Raw genomic sequence first — 21467 nt, forward strand, 5'->3', positions numbered from 1 at the left:
ATCTCAAAGTGATTAATCTAATTAATGAGATAATAAAGCAATAAGTCAAATAAAAAAAAGAAACAAGTAACACATTAAACAAAGACAATGAAAACAATACATCAAAAGGAAAATGAAAGTAAAATTAGCTTAAAAATATGTGGCAAACACATGGACAAAAACAGTTAGGGCGCATAATAAATATTTGTGCTTTTTAGCCAATTCCTTTAAAGTTTCATTAATATTATCCTATATTTATGCTTTCATTAATTACATTCCTGAAAAATAACCATATGATTCAATCAACCCATGACCTTGATGTACTATTTCTAGCTTTATCAAGCTTAGATAATGTGCTCATTTCCCAAAGATTTCCACTTATCAAACTTTTCAATATTTAGTAGGTTGTTATATTGAACCAAGTGGCCAATCTCAATATTAGAATACACACACTTTGAATAAAAATTCTTAACATATGGCAACACATCACCTACAAGCTTAGGAAATTCATTACAAATCATTGCATATTAGTTTAAATGATTTAACTCACAGTGAACATAAAAATAACAAATATAAAACAGTAATAAAGTATATTTCAATGCTAAAAGTACAGAGAACAGAAAATAAATACAAAACAAAAAGAAGAAAATCCCAACAACTCATCATAAATTGATTTATATTCTTCTAGTGTTGTAACATTATCAGGTTGTAAAATGATCCATAAGCGGTGAAGGTAATGAGTTGGAGGAAAGAATAAGATGACCAAGATGAAAACCGAGTAGAGGGAGAGAGAGCGATTTTCGTGTAGAACCAAGTCTTAGAGAATCTATAGGTCCTTTATATGGTTGTTGTGGTGAAAAGGATCCCCTCTTTAGGCCCAACACTTATCCATCAACAAAAAACACAGGACTTCTTACTCCAAAAATATAAAATATCTTTAAATATTTGGAGGAACCATATTTTTGTCCTTATGTGGCACTATAATGTGTATCACTACACATTAGAGTATGAGACCACCCAATATATACATTATAATTTTGTTCATAAAAAGAATAGTATAGGTTAATGATTTAAATTTTGGTGTGGATCTATAATCAAAGATATCAAGACCAATTAATAATTTGTTAAAATGCCTTATATACCTTAAAAAGAACATGTATTAGCATAACCATATTATATTAAAATATGATATCATGGACATAGGAATGAATAACATATAATTACTATATATATACATATATGTGGAATATTTGTTATTATCTCGGAGATTTGTGTCCATGAATATCAATTTTCATTCCATAATACTTATTTCATGAAATTGTAAATAATTCTTAACAAAATAATTAGCTGTTATTTTTAATATAACATTTACCAAACTATTCATATGAATGGTAATAATTAATGGTGTAATTAAATGAAAAGAATAAATGTGTTAATGTGGAAAGAGAGAAAGAAAAGGAGGGATCAGGGGGAACAGGGGGGTCGTGTCGGCTTCAACCAAACACGACCTTATCAGAAGATCATACTTCGATCTATTCTGAGTTTTTTCTTTCCCCTTTCCGAAACCCTAGCCACCCGCGTCACCATCAATTTCAACTTGGAGCTTCTTCTTTTTCGTTCTGAATTCAGATTCTGATTCTGATTTCATTTTTGTTGAGCTGCGATTCTCCTTCTGTTTGCCGGATCCATCGTCGCTCTTCACGCGCGCGCTGGATTTGTATTCATCTACCTCATCTTTCTTTAGTAAGTGTACGCAATCATAATAAGCCGTTTTCTGCTAGTTAAGAAGTAGTAATTGTGTTGTAGACTTGTAGTTAATGGATGAGCTCCTGTTGGTAACCTACTTAATGATATTGATTTCGTATGTAGCGGGCATAAACAATCCTACATTCTCTTTCACACTTATTACTCATCTCATATGGCTTCGCATCACATCTCAGCTACAAGCCGTGCAGGTTTCACTTTATCCTTTCACTTCACAATTTTAATTATTTCTAATTCTGTTATGTCTTCGTGCTCCGTCACCTGTTTCTAAAATAAAATTAACCTCATCAGTTATTGTGATATTTCATTCATGTCTTCTAATATTCCTTTTATAGGGGCAACTAATGATGCTATATACAAGGAATTGTGGCATGCCTGTGCTGGACCCCTTGTCACTCTTCCTCGCGAAGGGGAGAGAGTTTATTACTTCCCACAAGGTCACATGGAACAGGTAAGACTTGAATAGGTGTGGATTCTTAATTTCTAACTCAAGTTGCAGGGAGATGCCCGTCCTTCTATTTTTTAATCTTGCTTCATCCCATGTTTTGGATTCTATAACTTTATTGTTGGTGTTTTTGAAACTGTTCAAGCTGTGTCTGGTTGAATTCACTTTGCATCTAAACTTTGCATTCTCATGAACTGTTTATGCTTGTGCTTTCGATTATTACACTGTGGTGTAATGACTTGTATCAAGTTCTATCACATATCATTTTAAATTATATGCAACTATGATTCATAGTACCTGACAAATCTTATGTTGAGCATAAATGGTTTTTGTTCTATTGTATTGTGAAGTTTTTAATTTTTTTTTTTATTTTACCTGTGCTTATTTATTTTATAGCTAGAGGCATCTATGAATCAGGCTTTAGAGCAGCAAATGCCTTCCTTTAATCTGCCTTCTAAAATATTATGTAAAGTGGTCAATATTCATCTTCAGGTTAGACATAATCCTTCTCCACAATCTTATTAGATATTTTCTTCCCCGTCAATCACTTATTAGGAAATTTATTTTGCTTTACTACGATCATCATTCTATTGTTAAATTCATCTTGGTTGTGTAGGCTGAACCTGAAACAGATGAAGTATATGCACAGATAACTTTGCTTCCTGAAACTGACGTGAGTATGATATTCTTTGTTTGACATGTTTGTTATATTTAAAATGGTTCTGTTCTTTTGATTTATGTCGCAACTCATTTTCCAGTCATTTTGTTTCTTGCCTATTTGGCCTCTATTTATCTCATCGTATGTATGTTTTATTTTCCGTGTCTTGTTGGTTTAGCAAAGTGAGGTTACAAGCCCAGATGATCCTCTGCCTGAACCTCCAAGGTGTACAGTTCATTCATTTTGCAAGACACTTACTGCTTCTGACACTAGCACTCATGGAGGTTTCTCTGTTCTCCGAAGACATGCAGATGATTGTCTGCCACCACTGGTTAGCAACTTCTTTATCTTCTCAAAAGTCATTAAGGACACTTGATAATGCTCATCTTTAGTTGTTATTTGCAAACTGTAAGTCCTTAATTCCCTTTTTTTTATTCAGGACATGACTCAGCAGCCACCATGGCAAGAATTGATTGCAACTGATTTGCATGGGCATGAATGGCATTTTCGACATATCTTTCGCGGTAAGTAGCTTGGCTATTTTTTTTGCTTTATCTTTGAACCTTCTTTTATAATGCAAAGGGCAACCTGGTGTTATAAAACCCTCACTATGGTGGGATCCAGATAAGAGTCAGATCCATTTTGGGTCTGGTTGCCATACCTTGCAGGTTTGCATTTGCAAGAGGTAGGTTTCATTGACTTAAACTTGTGACCACCTAGTCACATAGCAAAACTCCAACCATTGCTTCAAGGATTCCATTCAACTTTGTTTTATCATGTTATGCATAGTAATAAAGAGTGCCAAATTTTATTTCTGTGAAGTGTTTTCAAAATTTTATTCACAAAACTTCTTGTGGAACACATGGTATGATATACATATGCACCTCATTTCCATACCAGGAGTCAACCTATTGCTATTTAACTTAAAGCTGTCTTACTAACAGAACAGGACTACCTCAGTTTTAATTTTTGGGTGTGGTCTACTTGGCCATATCTTTTCAGTACATGGCCTGTTCAGGTTTTTTTTAGTTCAGTGAGTTTTACTTTTATGTTACTTCTTCAGTAAAGGTCCTGTTAAGTAAATTCTGATAGATTCATAAATTTCTAGGTTCGCACATGCAGTCTGTCTTTATGCTGTTGACTTGTTTAATACAAGATTTTGATGTTCATACTGTCAGTACGTTCCTGACTGTCGGTAATTTACAGGGCAACCCAGGCGCCACTTACTGACCACTGGGTGGAGTGTCTTTGTCAGTTCCAAAAAATTAGTGGCTGGTGATGCATTTATATTCTTAAGGCAAGTTGTTCAGTAAAAGTATTATGCCTCCTTCAGGGGCAAGAAAAAGTACTTTGCATTTCTTCTGTAGTTTTTGTTTCTTAATGTTGTTGGCGGTTGTGGTTGTTTTATTATTACATTTAATTGTATTTAATATTCTAGGGGTGAAAATGGAGAGCTCAGAGTCGGAGTCAGGAGGCTCATGAGACAGCAAAGCAATATGCCATCTTCTGTTATATCTAGCCACAGCATGCATCTTGGTGTTCTTGCCACTGCATCTCATGCCATTTCCACCGGAACGTTGTTTTCTGTGTTTTACAAGCCAAGGTCTTGTGTTTAACATTGACATTCTTGGGATTTTTTAGTTCATAATGTTGGTGTTGCTAACTTGCCTTAAATTTTTGGCATTGATTAGTACCTTTAACACATTTGTAACTGTTTACTTGTAATTGTACATATGCCTTACCGCTTTCTTGCATTATTTCTTGGTGAAATGGTTTGATTTGGATGGTATTTGGGTTTGCTTTGCTTTACGTAGTTGAAATTTTCTGCTGACTTATCAATATTTGTCTTAGAACAAGCCGGTCAGAGTTTATTGTGAGTGTTAACAAGTATCTTGAAGCTCGAAATCATAAACTTTCTGTTGGGATGCGATTCAAAATGAGGTTTGAAGGTGATGAAGTACCTGAGAGAAGGTGTGGGAGCTGTTTGATTGAAAATTAATATTTTGATTTTAATTTTAGCACACTGTTCAATATAATCAATGCTCCTCCCACGCTGAATACAGGTTCAGTGGTACAATTGTGGGTGTTGAAGATAATAAATCGCCTGTCTGGGCTGATTCTGAGTGGCGATCATTAAAGGTTAGTATTCATGGTTTTAGATGGGCATCCAGTGTTCACTTTAATAGTTTGTGATCAGTAACTTCCAAATATATTCATTTTAGTCTTAGTAAGAGACTAAAAGCTACCAAAAAGTAGAGTTTATTCTTGCATCTCTTTAAATTGATCTAGAAAGGTCAATCTTTGTTTATGGAACAATCTAGTTAGTGATATTATAATGGTTGAAAATTCAGCAATGTACTTGTTAACTGGCCTACATGAGAAAGATGTCAAAAAAAAAATTATTTAGCTGCCAGAAAATGACTGAAAATATGTAAGTACAAAATGCAGCATGCTGACACCTCTAGTTAGTAGGATTTGAAATTTACACAGCAGCTTTTGGTTCGTTAATCTTATATATGTAAGGTATCTCAGGTTCAATGGGATGAACCGTCATCAATTTTGCGTCCAGATAGAGTTTCTCCATGGGAATTGGAGCCACTTGTGTCTACCCCTCCTGCAAACTCCCAGCCAACCCAAAGAAACAAGAGATCACGACCTCCTGTTTTACCTTCAACAATGCCTGATTCTTCTCCTCAAGGTGACTTGATGATTTGTAATTTTCTATATAATTCCATTATCCATGTGGCTTTTCTACGTAATTTCTATTTCTCTGTACATCAGGCATATGGAAATCTCCAGTTGAATCACCACCTTTCCCTTATCGTGACCTTCAACATGGACGAGACCTCTATCCATCACCAAGATTCAGCTCTACTGCAACTAGCTTTCTTGGTTTTGGTGGGAACGGCCCTGCTTCTAACAAGTCAATATATTGGTCTAGTAGAATGGAAAACTCTACAGAATCTTTTTCACCTGTAGCACTTAAAGAATCTGGAGAGAAGAGACAAGGCACTGGAAATGGCTGTAGGCTCTTCGGGATTCAGCTACTTGAGAATTCTAATGCAGAAGAAAGTCTGCAAACAGTTCCTTTGTCAGGAATGGTGGGTGATGATCGGTCTGTTCCGTCTTTGGATGCTGAGTCTGACCAACATTCTGAACCATCAAATGTTAATCGGTCTGATATTCCTTCAGTAAGTTGTGATGCTGACAAATCATGCCTACGGTCTCCTCAGGAGTCACAAAGCAGGCAAATAAGAAGCTGCACAAAGGTACATAACTGCTTTTCATGTTGGTGTTACACACTACACTTTCCCTATTTTCCTTTACAACCCAACCCTGCAACATTCTTGGCACAATATTCCTGTGCACTAATTTTAATGTAAGACAGCTATATTATGCATCTTCACTTTACAAAATTGTGGGCTTCTTTTTAGCTTGTGATATGCATTTTTAGAATGTATCTTCGTTATTGACAGCATTTATGACACATTCAGTAAAAATATAAGATAAAAATGGTTAGGAATTTCTTATATATTATTTCCCAATAGTGATACACAATGTAAGTTTCAATACTTGTTTTCTGTTTCACTTTGTTTTCACCATTTCCTGTACAAACATCTGCAAACCAGAAAAGAAGTTAAATACAGTTACATTTTTGTAATTATTAGTGAAAGCGAACAGAAAATGAAAACAAAAAACAATTTTTCAAATAAGCCCTTCATTGGTTGGACTATTCTCCTAGGTAGACATAAAGGCTTGTAGTTGGTAACTGGGTTAAATGCTTTTGTTCATAATTCAAATTTAATTTTTATTCTTCACCTTGTTTTTCTTGGACTGGAAAGTGGTTTGGCCTCCTCTATTTTGCCAGAGGGCAGTATCTGCATTGTATAATGAGTCATTAATCACACAATGTTGGCATTAATAAGATTGTTTATGAATTAAGTTTAATATGGCTCCAGGTTCACATGCAAGGTATGGCTGTTGGAAGGGCTGTGGATTTAACACGTTTTGATGGATATGAGGATTTGCTCAGGAAATTTGAAGAGATGTTTGACATTGAGGGTGAGCTCTGTGGAGCAACGAAAAAATGGCAGGTTGTTTACACTGACAATGAAGATGATATGATGATGGTTGGGGATGATCCATGGCTGTAAGATTATTTGATACTAACATATATTCTCTTGGACACTTGTCTGTGGCATAACTTTTTGCAGTTTTATATACATGTGTATATTAAGTTCTGTCTGGCTATTTTACTGCAGTGAATTTTGTAGCGTTGTGAGGAAAATTTTCATCTATACAGCAGAGGAGGTGAAGAAGCTTTCACCCAAAATAGGCATTCTGATCAATGAAGAAGGTAAACCAAGCAAACAGGATTCAGAAGCAATTGTCAATCCTGAGGACCAGTCATCTATTGTGGGTCCTGGTTGCTAATACTCCTAGGTCTACAACACACTAGTTGTTATATACAATAAAAATTGGCATGAAATTAGGAAGTAGAATGTGCGAGAGTGAACCTGGGAAACATTGCATAATGGTCTATAGGAGCATATCACTGGTTTATTCTACACCTATGCTGGAGCAGAGTGACAGCACCAACATAGAGGTCTGGTTGAATATAATGCTGTTTGATGATCTACCTTGAAAGAAGGCTTCGGGTGTTGTGGTTTTTCTGATTTTTGCCAAGAGTCTCACAGCCCTTTGCTTGTTCGGTTTTGAGTGGGCTGCGAGCGTGAAGAAACAAAACGTCTTTGGTCAAGTATCGTACTATGTATGAATTTGATTTTTGGTTCTTTTGTAATTCCCTTGATGTGATGCATCTCATTTATGTATATAACTTCATATAATCTTTGAGTACTATTTAATGTATGTATATCAAGCCAGTTTTTTCCTAGCAGCTGTTGTGCGCTATCTGGCCTGAAGTTTTCTTTTACATTAATAATTTAATTTCAGTCCCTATAAAAAATTTATTTAATTATATTCCTTAAAATAGTTTGTTTTTAGTCTCTCGTTACAAATTAAAAGCAGGTCGTAAACATAAAAAGATAGATTTTTTTTTTTTAAGATTATCTTAAATATATATTTACTTTAAGATCAATTAATAATTTATTTTATTTTATTTTCAAAAGGGGATGAATCAAAGTATTTACAATTATAAAAAGTAAATTTATTGTGTAAAATAAAAGAAACTTCTAAAATCAAAACTCATGATATTTTATCGTCAAAAAATAAATCATAACTGGTCATAATACTTGTGGAAAATTATTCCAACAAGTCTAACACGATAACAATATATTTGACTTCATTGAGTATGAAATAAGATTTATGTTTTTTAAGACAATATAAAATAAGATTTGATTCAAATTTATAGTTGAAGAAGTTTTTTGACCAAATTGAAAAGAAAATATGGTCAAGATTTGAAAAAGAATTGATCAAGATTTATCTATAAAAAGATATGAATTAATTACAAGAAAATTTGATCAAAATTTATCGCAAGAAAATATGAACTATTTACAAGGCGTTTTGATCTACAAGAAGATATGATCAAGAATTGTTTACAAAAAGAAATACTCACAAGAAGATACATTTATTATTTGCAAATATATAATTTAGATCTTGATATAGTACAAAATATTGAATTGGACGTAGTCATATTTTTACTTGTGAAAGTTCAAGAACCGATTCAACACTATGTTCCTCTCCAAAATCAAAGCATGTAATAGGAAGGAAGATTCATCTGAAGAATTTGCAAAATCAATCTTAACAAAATAGCGTAATTAATCTTAACAAAATATGAACAATATCAATATAAATAATTTACAAACTCAATATAAACAAAATTCGAACAAAAACAATCTGAAAATTTTATAACTCAATCTGAACAAAATATAAAAGAATTGTCCATATTAAATTCAGAAATAAAAAAATAATTAAAGAACATATTAACAAAAACTATTGTATTTTGTTAGGAATAAAGATAAATAATTTTTTTGTTGGAACAAATCGAACTTTACGAAATATTAATAATAGAATCAATGATATTATATGCTAGAAACCACTTTTAGACAGCTTTAAAATTAGGAAAAGTTTTTAGGGCAGTTCTTTTTGCTCACCCACATATAGTACTTGAGGTAAAAGCTCTAGGTTTTTAAAGTGAGAATATTTTTGCTTGATGAAATGGATATACAACGGTCAAATATTGGAAAAAGCAAATAAGGAAGGTACTACTAATCACTAGCACTGCCACTAAGCACGCTCCTCTCCTATAAAATAAACGGTGTAATTGCGTATTATTTGACTGACATGACATTCACGCTCATCTATTATTTGATTTGAAACTTAATGAAAAATTTAATCAAAGGTGTGAAGAAACTCAAGCTGTGGTCCAAAAAGAAAAGGAAGAAAAAAGATGAGCAAGAGAAGTACGAGCATACTCCTCCTCCACCTCTAACCTGTCACCACCACTGCTGCTGCTCTTGCTCCACTACCACCCATCCATCAGCTCCACCCTTACCTCCATTTTCGTGGCTTGAAGCTGAACAACACAACAACAACTATAACTATGGGACATTCTTGCCACCCCAAATGGCTTATTCAAGTCAAACCCAAGATCTAGTTTCCGTTTCAGAACCTGTTTATGGCATTCCAGTTCAGACAACTATTACAGAGAGATCAACAGGTCAATTTGGATGTGTTGTTAGTTTTTATCATTATTTGTTTCGCTGCTTATGTCCATGTTTTCACATTCGACACTAGCTTATGCAAGTTTTAATTGCTTTCATCCTCCTCTATCTCCCCTTTCCCCATTTCTTGTTTTCATTGTTTCACCCATCCTCCTCTCTTTGCTTTATACAGTTTGTAACAATTTTTTTTTTTATATGCTTGTCAACAAACAAATGCAAGTGGGTTGGTTTCATTCCACTCATTATTGTATTAATTGTTTTATAAAGCTTGATTCTAAACTTTGTCCGCTTAATTTTACTAAATTTGGGATTGTCATGAGCGTGGTGTCACAGTCTAGCTCCAAGTGAATTGTTTCTGAATTTTACAAATTAATTCAAATTGTAAAATAATAATTAAAATTATCTTTATGTAAATTTTTATAATTAAAAATTATGATATCACATTTTAATTAAATAGTTGACGTCATTACCTTTATTTTATATCAATGTCATTATAATGTGGATTAGTTTTCTTATAAAATTTAAATTTTTTACAGATTAATATGTATATACACAAATACAATTATTTACTGATTTATCTTTGAGATAATAAAATTTTATTGACAAATTCATTCATTGGAAAATAACTTTACGATCAATGCTAATAAGTCATATTTTCAATTACAATATCACATCAAAAGTTTACGAAAGAACTATTTTGATTAATAATTTATAATTTCAATGATATATTTGTTAATTCACAAAATTCAGAGAACTAATTTGATCGAAATTTCATTGACCAATTTGCATGTTTACTCATAAAATGCTCAATTGTTAGAATTTTGTTGAGTGTGAGAATCAAATCTTGATTTCTTTATTAATTCAATCACATAATGCTCAATTGTTAGAATTTTGTTGAGTGTGAGAATCAAACCGTGACTTCTTTGTTAATTCAACCGCTAACTTCTTCACCTCGACATCCAAATCAAGTATATCCCCTTCTTATTTCATGAATAGAGAGTTAGCAAGTTAGCAAATAATATTACTACTTCATCACAATAGCTTATCATAAAAATGATATGGAGTTAAAATGCTAATGTGGCCTCGTTAGCATTTCAGAAGTGCCACTTCATGAAAATTTAGAGGGATCGACAAAATCTAAAAATAAGTGAATTAAGGAAAACTTTCAAGGGTTATATACAACTCATTGGTTGAAATAAATTTCCAAATTCACAAGATTGTGAAGAAAAACACCAAATGTTCACCTATTTTTGCGGAAGCAACAAACTTTTTTGAGAAATATTGAATTTTGATAAACTCTAAATTGATTTGGAGAAAAAGTAGTGAAGTGGAGAAAACTTTCAAAGAGAATGGACTAACTTGTCTTAAATATTACTTACATATTAAAACATAATTATAGATTATTAGTAATGATATGGAGTTAAAATGCTAATGTGGCCTCGTTAGCATTTCAGAAGTGCCACTTCATGAAAATTTAGAGGGATCGACAAAATCTAAAAATTTGTAAAATAGAAGGAGCAAAAACTCAATTTTTAAAATAAGGGGACTAGAGTTAAATTTAAGTAAAATAAAAAGATCAAAAGCGCATTTAAACCAAAATAAATTTAGTTACTTCATACCTAGTGACATTTTAAGGATAAGACCTAATGCGTACTCAAAAAGTAGGATAAAATTAGGGGTATTAAAAAAAACAAAAAATTGAACCAAACTGTAGAATTGAACTGAATCGAACTATTTTTGAACTGAATTGATTTATAAAAATTGAGAATCAAACTGTTTTCAAACTTATTTTTTAAAACTAGAGTCGAACCAAACCGATTTTCAGGTCGAAAAATTGAACTAAACCAGTTTTCAATTCGAAAAAATTGAACTGGACCAATTTTTAGTTCGAAAAAATTAAACTGGACCAATTTTTAGTTCGAAAAAACTAAAATCGAAATTTGTTATAGAAGTAATAAAAGGTAATTGTGTAAAATTTGACCTATATGAACACACAAAAATGTAAAAACTAGTTCGGTTCGATTCAGAGTAATAAACTGATTCATCAATTTATAAAACAGTTTGGTTTGATTTTTTGAACTAAAAAATCAATTCGATTTAATTTTTTCAAACTAAAAATTAATTCGATTCAGTTTTTTTTAAACAGTTCTAATTCATAACCAAACTTTGTCCGCCATGAATAAAATGATACATAATTTTCAAAGTAAAGAAGATTGATATTTTTTTTAAAATATTAGCAAGTTTTATCTAATATTATGTTTTTTTCAATCTTTACGTACTATATACAAAGAGGCGATATAAAAATTTAGGATAACTTTAAAAATAAATTAGTATTTATTTAAATTATTTTATTTATATTTTTATCATTATTTATTTAATCAAAATAATTAAATTTAATTATAATTTTTCAAATTCGAATTAAATTTCATCTAATTCCTAATTGAAATTTTAAAGCAAATTTAAACATTTTGACTCTGTTTTGTTGAAAAATAACATAAGCGGATAAGTTAGTTGAGACAATGATAAAATTAATTGATTGAATTTTAAATTTTAAATAAAATCAATAGTTGAATTAATTGATAAATATAAACAAATATTTTAATTAATATTTATTTTTTTAAAATTAAAACAATTATATTATAAACGAAAAAATATATAAAACATTGTAAACTATAAGTTAACACGGTATTTAAAATAAAATAAAAAATTATAAACTTGTGAACGAATGACCATCATTAAAAATCTCAATTTTAATCATGCTTATAGGCCCCTGCTATAAACCAGTGTACTGAGCTTATCAAAAACACACACACACACACACACACAGTTCCATCTAAATAAATCAAATCAAAACTAATCATAATTTGATTTGAATTAAAAATTTAGTAAATAAAAAGACTATATTATAAAATTTTGCCCGTATTCAGTAAATAAGTTGTTTTTCTAACATAATCTTAACACCACCATTCACCCTAAATTTATTTTATAAAATAAAAATTATAAAATTGTGTCAAACTTAAGGTTATCCGTGACAAGTTGGATTACAGGGTCGGGAGTCGGACCCATACAACCCATGGTGGACTATTTTTTACTTTTTTTTGACGTTGTACATGTCTAATGTTATTTAATTAATAAATTTGATTATTGTATGTATGCTCTTATTAATTCATTTTGTAATAGTTTTATTATACGTTTGAAAATTAAATATTGCATTTAATATATAGATTTATTTATTTTGTATAGATTCAACTTTAACTTCTCATCATCTTAAAAATAATTGAAATAAAAAAATAATTTTATAAAAAATAGGCAGGTTTAGACGTAGTTAAAATTGCGCAGATGAAAGGGGGAAAAAATTAGGATTTAAATTTGTAAAATATGAAGTTAAGAGTTGGGAGGAGAAAAATACGGGCAGAGAAAGAAAGGAAAAAGAAAGAAGAGAGACGCCGTCATAGGAGTGACACGTAGGTATAAAGCCGAAGCAAGTGGTTTGTCGACGAAGCGGAAGGTTCGGACGACACAGCTGGAGACAGGCTGTCACCAACAAAGTCCCACTCACCTCTTTCTCTTTCTTCTCTTTCTTCTTTCCCTTCTTCTCTTTGTTCTTCTCTCTCTTTCTCTCTTTCTCTCTCTCTCTCTCTCTCTCACCCAATCTCTCAAATCAATTAGGGTTTCCTCGTCCCTCCCATCCCCATACCGCTTCATCACTGGATCAACATTTTCTGCACCGTAAGCTTTCTCTCTTCATCTTTTATGCGTTATGTTTCCTCTTTTTCTCATCACGTTCACTCATCAGATTTCCCCTGCGTCATTTTGTCGTCTATTATTTAGATTTGAACTCCGACTAAACGTTAATTAACCCTATATTCTCCTTTCCAGAAACTGCAGGAACGAAAACAAACCGGACTTTAGATTTTTTGTTCACTGTCTTTATGTTCAATGTGCGTTAATTCATCCATATATGTTTTCTGCACACCCTATATCTGTTAATTTTGTTTGCTAGCTAGTCTTCATTTATTGCCGTCGCTTCCAAATCTATGTTATCATGTTCAACTTGCACAACATCACCTATTCAATTCTATTCAATTCAATTCCTCTGCCTTTGATTGGTTATCAGAAATTATTTAATTTTTTTTTGGTTGTATGTAATTGAAGTGAGCCTCTATACTGTTTTTGAAGTTGACGTTTCTTTTGCCGACTACCAATCTGATTATAATAATTCTTCACTGTTCTTCCATATTTTCTTCCTTTCTTATCACTCTACTCCTTAACTCCCTTATCCCCAACTACCCACCCAACCTTATATCTCCTACAATTTGAATGTCTCTGATGAAACGATATATACTGGCCGTGGAAAATATATTTATACACAACTGGTTGCATGACATGAAATTTCAATATTACTTAATTTTAATGATTGAATGATTATTTAATCTCTTGTTTTCACCCACGATCCATTTAAATCTAATGCTCTAGTCTCATGTTGATGATACTGTTCGCTTTTATAAATTAGTTTCCTTTTTAATTTGATTTCTGCATCACCATTGTGTTGGCATGTGTATAGTCATTCATTAACATTTTATGTTTTTATGATTCACAAGTCTATCCCTTGGGTTTCGTTAGAATACCTTTAAAGCATTAATCTAAGACTAGAGACTAAACAAAATTTTGTTTCAGATTTTTATGTTTCTGTTTTTTTTTGTTGTTGATTGTAGATGCTTGAATTGGGAAATAAATCTTAGAGCATCCTGGTTAATATGCGATGTTATGAAGTAATCTACCCTTGGTGAGCATTGGGAAGTTAATCAGCCATACTTTAGTTCTGGAAAGAAGACTCAAGCCCCGGAGAATTTGTGGTATCCATGCTGTCAGAGAGCATGCGTGGAATCTGTACTTCGGGTAATGCCCCTGTCGAGATTTGCTGCCGAAGCATTCGGTGTGGTGACAATTTGTCTAGTAGCTATCTTGACTCTTCTTGGATTGGTATGTGTTGCTTACTCGTTCTACTTCCGCTCTCGTATTCGTAATCAAGGTTTTGTTCAACTCAATTATTTTAGCGGTCCTTGGATAATTAGAATTGCATTCATTTTATTTGTAATCTGGTGGGGTCTAGGTGAGATAATTCGGTTAACTTTGTTAAGACGTGCCCTTCACTTAAAATGGAAGGAAACTGTTTGCAAGTGTTACATTGTATCAAACATGGGATTTGCAGAACCGTGCCTCTTCCTCACACTTGTGTTTCTCCTTCGTGCACCCTTACAAAGATTGGAAACTGGAATTATGAGCAGAAAATGGAATGTGAGAACATCTGGATATATTATTCTTTACTGCCTTCCCATGTTTGTGCTTCAGATTTTTGTTATTTTGGTTGGACCTCAGTTAGACAAGAGTAAGAGTTCTGGTAAAAAGCTGCCTCATTATTTTACAAGTACAGCCGGCGCCTCATCAATGCCAGGGGAGAATGATGTCGCCCTTTGTACTTACCCTTTACTTAGTACTCTTCTCCTTGGCCTTTTTGCCATTATCCTGACTTCCTACCTTTTCTGGCTTGGTAGTCGGATTTTGAAATTAGTTATCAACAAGGGTTTGCAGAAAAGGGTTTACACATTGTTGTTCTCCGTTTTGTGTTGCCTTCCATTAAGGGTTGTTTTTCTTGGTTTATCTGTTTTATCTGGACCTGAGCATTTTATGTTTGAAGCCTTTGTTTTCTTGGCTTTTCTTGCACTTGTATGTTGTTCTGGGTTGTGCATGTGCACACTTGTGTACCGTCCAGTTGCAGATTGTCTAGCGCTGGGAAATCTACAAGACTTGGAAGCTAGGACTAGAAGGTTTAATGATGATCGTAATGATTCTGTGTCCCTTATTGCTAACCAGAGTCATATGGAAGATAATGTTGGGGAAAATGTTAGGCCTAGTCCTGGTAGGTGTTCTGATGAATCAACAAAGCGTGGATCAATTTCATTTCGAACATTGGAAAAGAGTGTTGCTTCAACTGGAACATTTGTGGAACTAAGCCTTTTCTCTCCCAGCCACAGTGCAACCCCTCCAGGATCGCCACCTCTTCCAGGTTGGCCTATGCGATCCCCAACCCATGTTATTGGACCTTAGTGGCAGAGCTAGTAGCTGAATATGTTGGGTGAATGTCAATTTTTGGAAAAGGAAAACTGATTGTAAAGGGTTTAGCTTCAATAAGGCTTTTTTCTTTTGGGTTCTGTTTGCTAATTCTAGGTATAATGTTTTTGCCCTAGAATTTATTGAGTAGCTCTTTGTTGTCTTTTTTTTTGCTGCGCTATCTCGATAACATTTTTCTACTGGATTTTACTTTTGTACTTTAAATGTTGGAATACGTTTACTGGTCATATGTTCTCCTTGGTAATTGTTGGTTGGCTCTTTCTGGTATAATTACTAGGGTACTACTTATCCTTACTCTGACTAAACACAATTTAGCAACTGGCCGGGGTTATGTGTCAGATTAGTTTGCTCCACTGTCTTGTCTAAATTTTGCATAGAGATTAAAACTGATAGTACTAGAAATGCATGCACAGAAAACATTGAATAAAACTGTAGATCAATGCACTTGGTTTTCTCCTATATTAAATAAAACTGATCATTGCTCAGAGTGGACCCGGTAAAATACTAATTTTACATAAAACATTGAAATGGAGTGAATTAATACTGATATAAAAACTTCTTTATTCTCCTAGTCATAAAATTCAACTGACTAATTAATATTTGTTAGGCAGCCTTAAGAACTTGTTTTGACAGAGCTAAAATGAATTTATTGATGAAAGCTTTTCATTCGCACCAGTAGTGGTAAAGAGTAGCAATGTTGTATGCATTGCATTATCCACCATACACCCATTTATTGGACAAAAAAAGTTGAAGAATTGAAAACAAGAAGGGAACTGGGAAAATTAGTCCAATGACCTCTACATAGTGCAGAATTTTCAAAAGAAACTTGCACGGAGTTGTATCATGAGCAAGCACAACCAATTCAACTCTAGCCTCTGCCTTCTCGTTAAACTGAAGCCATTGTTGAGCATGTCAACTTCTCCCTATAATCCATCCAAAGCCAAACCACCTTATTAAGAAAGAAACACCACATGACCTGGCCGATGAATAATCAAAGGATAAACAGAATACTATCAAGGATCAATAACTTGTTGCATTGACCAAAATCTTCCCTCACCAATTAACATACACTAAACTGCGCGGGTGAAAACAAAACAAATAACACTACCCAAATCCATCTCTGCCATCAATCATTATTCCGAACCACATGAACAAGCAGAGAATAAAAATAAAAATACCAGAATAACACACCATGGCTTGAAAGCAAGGTTGTCAAAATCGAAAGTTTACTGGTAAATTTGTGAATTTAGATTTGAAAAGAAACCAAATATGAAAACTGAGATGAAAAACAAATAAAATACTTTGTTAAAAATTTTGTATGAATTTTTCCAAGTTTATTTGAATTTATCTGAGTTTATCAAGTTAATTATAAAATAAAATAAAAATTGTAAAAAAGTGAGTTTATCCTCAAGTTCACGGTGTTCATTGAAAATTTAAGTGGATAAATTCGTCCGAGTTTACCAAAAAAATCAACTCAAAATTGATATTTAAATCCGTCGATTTCCTATTTATTATGTGTTTTTCTTGTCATTTTCCTATGCATCGACTTGGTGTGTTCTGGAAATGAGCTGATGCAAACACAATAATCATGCCGCCAAATCTATTTCCTTAACTTTACATTAAAATATTAATAAAAAAAATAAAGCTCATATAATCTAAAATTAAATTAGACTTAATAATTAATTTTTTTACATCAATTTTCTTATTACTCTTTATTGTCTCATTTGGTGGTGCATTCTTTATATAGAAGAAGAGAATAGCGGAAGACAATATATTTTTTAATGTGGGACTTCATAGTGAAGTTAAAAAGAAATCATTGATGTGAGATTAAGTGTTGAACATAATTAAATAACCAACTTTGTTTCTAACTTTTAATTTATACAACTTTCATCTCATAAAGAATATTTATGACTTAATATTATTACCGAAAAAGTTGATTTGAACAAACTAATGCAAATCTCACTTTAGATTTCTTGATAATTTTTTTACAATATTAAAGATCGAATTTTATTTTTCTGTAAATTATTTAGTTGTATGTTTTTTTAGTAGCTTAATTCAAATTATTTTTATTTTCTTTTAAAATGATATTTACAATGTATTCAATTTCATTTTCAAGCATTTTACTACTTACATTTAAATTAATTTTTTTTACAACTTCCAAGTAAAATTTATTCATACAAAAATAAAATTGAATATATATATATATATGGAGTTAGTTCATAAATCAAAAAATTAAACAAGTCGAATTATGCATAGCTTAAGTTCAACTCATTTATTTAATTAAATCTTTTTCTTCTGATAGCTGCAGCATCTTTGAGATCTACTCTGGTTTTTCCAATTTCTTTGTAGTTTACATAGCGTTTGGCGGTTTTATTTTATTGATTATATTATTATGTTTTTCTTTATTTGTTTGTATACTAACTATCTTCGTCATCCATCTTGCAAGGAGTTGTTTGAAGACATCAACAGTTGTTGTCTTTTTGTTTAAAAAAGTTTAGCACCGAAAACTTCTACAAATATTTCGAGTGATTTGATAGGAAATTGTTCCCGTCAACATTGGTAGAAAAATTTACCAATAAAAGTTATATGAAGATTAAAACTTAAGAGTTTTTTTTTTACTTGTGTAAAAATAATTTTGTTTTATATAAAATAAATTTGCGTAAGATTTTGTCTTTTTTATATTGTATATTTGTTGCTTTTTAATTATTGTCTTAAAATTATTTACACCTATTAAAATTTGATGAAATTATTTATCTTTTTCTATAATATATTTAACTATTTATTATATCAATTCACTATTTCTTTTTTTGCAATAAATAATTAAAAATAATTTTGATAAAACAATAATTTATATTAGTTTGAATTTGGAAACTAACAAATAAAAAGAAAAAAAAAAATTTTTTTAAAATACGATACTTATAAAAAAAAACGGATGATATATAATTTTGTATGAAATTAGACATATAATTTTGTATGAAATTAGACGTGTGGATAATTGGGATTAAACTTGAGTGTATGAAATTAGGTCCTATGTATATATAGAAATTGGAAATATTTTTGTTTGTATATATGCTTGAAAAGTAGGTTGGTAGTTTAAAGAGTAAAATTTGAAATAAAAGAAAATATTTAAAAAAATTTGTTGAGGTTAAAATCAAATTTAAAAATGTTGAATAAGACTTTTGATTGAAAAACGAGAAATGTATCATGTACTCCTTTACTTTAACTTCCCACCCCCCATTTTAAATAAAAATACTATTTTGTCAATTAAAAAAATTCACCACTCTATTTTTTTAAACTTCTAAAATTTTCAAAGTTTCGAAATATAAAAAAGTGAACTGTTTTGACATTTTTGGAAACCTAACTTTTCAGAGTATTTTGGTATTTTCGAAACTTTTGATAAATCTAAAACTTTCGAAATGTATTTTTTCAGAACTGATCAAAAATTTCGAAACTTTTGATTAATTTAAAAGTTTCGAAACTTCTGAAATAGAGAAAATTTAAGAATTTTCGAAACTTTCGAACAATTCAAAACCATCGAAATAGGAAAATTTCGAAAATTTCCAGATTTAGAAACTTTCGAAATAGAAATTTTTTTTAAATTTACAGATTTGAAAACTTTCGAAATTTTTTAGATTTAGAAATATTCGGAATTTTCTAAATTTTCGAAATGTAATCATTATTTCGAAAATTTGAAACTTCCGAAAAAGATCAAAAAATTTAGAGTTTTCTATTTCGGAAGTTTTAAAATTTTTGAAAGTTTCAAAAATTATGAAAGTTGTCGTTTCGAATTTTTCAAAATTTTCAAATATTTTAAAATTTTGTTTAGTTAAAAGTGTAAAATTGTATTTCTATTAAAAATGGAGGGTGAGAAGTTAAAGTGAAATGGTACATGATAATTAACACAACATATCTTTAGCAGTTTCCTACTATCAAATTTAAATCCAGAAGAAGAGTCGGGCGGTTGCACCAAGATAGATTGGAAGTTGAAGGATGCGTGTATGATCTCATCTAAATCTATTCTATTATTGGGTGTATAAAATGTATCTTATTCTAATATTATCCCAATGCCGATAATTTAGGACAACCAACAACGATTCCCTTTATAAGTAGTTTGTTTTATAGTTACGGTTAATTTTGTTTGTTGAATCCGTAGAGCGGTTTTGGATTATCCGAAACCGCTCTACTGATCAATAATAAATAAATAAATCCTCCTCTACGGTGGTGGTGGTGGCGGCGGCTGTGGGTGTGAAGATTGAAGATTGAAGATAATGAAAATGGGTGGATGGGTGAAGGGTAAAGTGGTTGGAAGTGGATCTTTTGGCAGTGTCCATTTAGCAATAAACAAATCCAACGGTGGACTTTTCGTTGTGAAATCAGCAAATTCAGAGGCAGGACGTCATGCTCTTCATAACGAGTTCAATATCCTTAATACTTTAAATTATTCTCCCTATATTGTCCAATGTTTAGGGACAGAGTACCAACACCAAGGTGCTATCAACAACGTTTTCATGGAGTATATGTCAGGTGGTAGTTTGGCTGACGTGGCACACAACTTTGGCGGTTCATTAGATGAACAACTTGTACGTTTGTATACTAAGCATATCCTCCTTGGATTAAATCATCTTCATCAACATGGAATTGTTCATTGTGATCTTAAGTGCAAAAATGTTCTTTTGGCCTCATCTGGGAACGTCAAACTGGCAGATTTTGGTTGTGCTAGAAGGATTAAATCATCGTCGTCGTCGTCGTCATCATCATGTTGTGGCACTCCTCTATGGATGGCTCCCGAGGTGTTATTATTGCACAACAATACTAATGAGAAGCTGGATTTGGATCTTGCAGCAGCAGATATATGGTCTTTGGGATGTACTGTTATTGAAATGGCTACTGGTAGACCTCCTTGGATTGATCATCTTCATGACTCTTCTACTTCAAATCCAATGGCTGCTTTGTTTAAGATTGCCCGTGGTAATGCCATACCTCAATTTCCACTTCATTTCTCTAAGGAGGGTATTGATTTCTTGAGCAGGTGTTTGGAGAGAGATCCCAATAAGAGGTCCACTGCTCATGACTTACTTTCCCATCCGTTTATTAATCTTTCAACTCATCACAAACACTGCTCTGCTTCCTCACCCGCAGCTGTTTTGGAGGTTCATAAATTTGAACATACTTATGATGATTTTGATGTTGATGTTGATTCAGATGATAAAATATTACAACAAAGTCCTACAAGGTTGAATCATTTCCACATCACAAATCAGTTTCTTTGCTCACAACTAGGAACAACAATATGGCAACTGGAAGATCGTGCATCAGGGAATCATTGGATCACTATTAGATCAAGGTCATAAATCAAGTAGGAGGTCCAGGCCTCATTTAGATATCATAGACAAATATATAGGATTCTATACAACTTTCAGTAGGACACAAATATATAGCTTTGTCAAAGTTTTACTGTCTTTTCCTTTTAGGAATGGTGTCTTCAGTATTGCCAATTTTTCTAATTAAAGGGTTGAATCAAATCATGCCAGCAGACCCTCTAATTCCTCTATACATATGAGTATCACTTGCATGACTTATGTCGGTGGGATATTATAACTACTATCACCTTCATTCCTATATATAGGATCTCATTGATTACATCATGAGAATTAAGAAAGTGAATAGTCATATTAAATTTCTTGAAATTTAATTTTTATTTATTTTTACATATTTACCTTTAAAGAGATAGAATTAGTTAATATTTTTATTATAATATTTATTGTTGATTATAGAAAAAGATGCAAATTAAATAAAAGTATATTAG

General features: G+C 32.0%; 3 protein-coding genes across 5 annotated transcripts; all 3 read left to right on the top strand.

The window, feature by feature from the left end:
- Positions 1–1419: 1419 nt before the first annotated feature.
- On the top strand, positions 1420–7743 carry ARF1 (auxin response factor 1). Of its 2 annotated transcripts, none has more exons than XM_004485360.4 (15): positions 1420–1728; positions 1849–1934; positions 2079–2194; positions 2585–2680; positions 2805–2861; positions 3025–3177; positions 3286–3370; positions 4053–4143; positions 4285–4449; positions 4698–4817; positions 4910–4985; positions 5379–5544; positions 5628–6115; positions 6806–6996; positions 7109–7743. In XM_004485360.4, exons 2-15 carry the CDS (start codon positions 1898–1900, stop codon positions 7278–7280), a joined length of 2013 nt encoding a protein of 670 aa, XP_004485417.1. In that variant the 5' UTR covers positions 1420–1728; positions 1849–1897; the 3' UTR covers positions 7281–7743. The 2 variants fall into 2 exon arrangements, with proteins under 2 accessions (XP_004485417.1, XP_004485416.1); XM_004485359.4 differs by having other exon boundaries at positions 1420–1722.
- Positions 7744–12982: 5239 nt separating this feature from the next.
- Positions 12983–15905, top strand: LOC101493009 (uncharacterized). Of its 2 annotated transcripts, XM_027337356.2 has the most exons (3): positions 12983–13258; positions 13409–13470; positions 14245–15905. In XM_027337356.2, exon 3 carries the CDS (start codon positions 14432–14434, stop codon positions 15635–15637), a length of 1206 nt encoding a protein of 401 aa, XP_027193157.1. In that variant the 5' UTR covers positions 12983–13258; positions 13409–13470; positions 14245–14431; the 3' UTR covers positions 15638–15905. The 2 variants fall into 2 exon arrangements, with proteins under 2 accessions (XP_027193157.1, XP_004485419.1); XM_004485362.3 differs by lacking the exon at positions 13409–13470.
- A 3651-nt stretch (positions 15906–19556) lies between these two features.
- LOC101493341 (mitogen-activated protein kinase kinase kinase 20-like) lies at positions 19557–21369 on the top strand. Its single transcript, XM_073368317.1, has one exon. The coding sequence runs from the start codon at positions 19930–19932 to the stop codon at positions 21010–21012; it is 1083 nt and encodes a 360-aa protein (XP_073224418.1). The 5' UTR covers positions 19557–19929; the 3' UTR covers positions 21013–21369.
- The last annotated feature ends 98 nt before the right edge of the window (positions 21370–21467 follow it).

This window comes from Cicer arietinum, chromosome 1, assembly GCF_000331145.2.
Source record: "Cicer arietinum cultivar CDC Frontier isolate Library 1 chromosome 1, Cicar.CDCFrontier_v2.0, whole genome shotgun sequence".
Taxonomy (NCBI): domain Eukaryota; kingdom Viridiplantae; phylum Streptophyta; class Magnoliopsida; order Fabales; family Fabaceae; genus Cicer; species Cicer arietinum.

What these genes read in the sequence shown, in the direction of transcription:
- ARF1 (XM_004485360.4), top strand. Translation starts at nt 1,898, where the DNA reads ATGGCTTCGCATCACATCTCAGCTACAAGCCGTGCAG. An exon ending in CACAAGGTCACATGGAACAG is followed by an intron (nt 2,195 to 2,584) that starts GTAAGACTTGAA and finishes TTTATTTTATAG; the next exon opens with CTAGAGGCATCTATGAATCA. An exon ending in ATGATTGTCTGCCACCACTG is followed by an intron (nt 3,178 to 3,285) that starts GTTAGCAACTTC and finishes TTTTTTATTCAG; the next exon opens with GACATGACTCAGCAGCCACC.
- LOC101493341 (XM_073368317.1), top strand. Translation starts at nt 19,930, where the DNA reads ATGAAAATGGGTGGATGGGTGAAGGGTAAAGTGGTTGGAAGTGGATCT.
- LOC101493009 (XM_027337356.2), top strand. Translation starts at nt 14,432, where the DNA reads ATGCCCCTGTCGAGATTTGCTGCCGAAGCATTCGGTGTGGTGACAATT.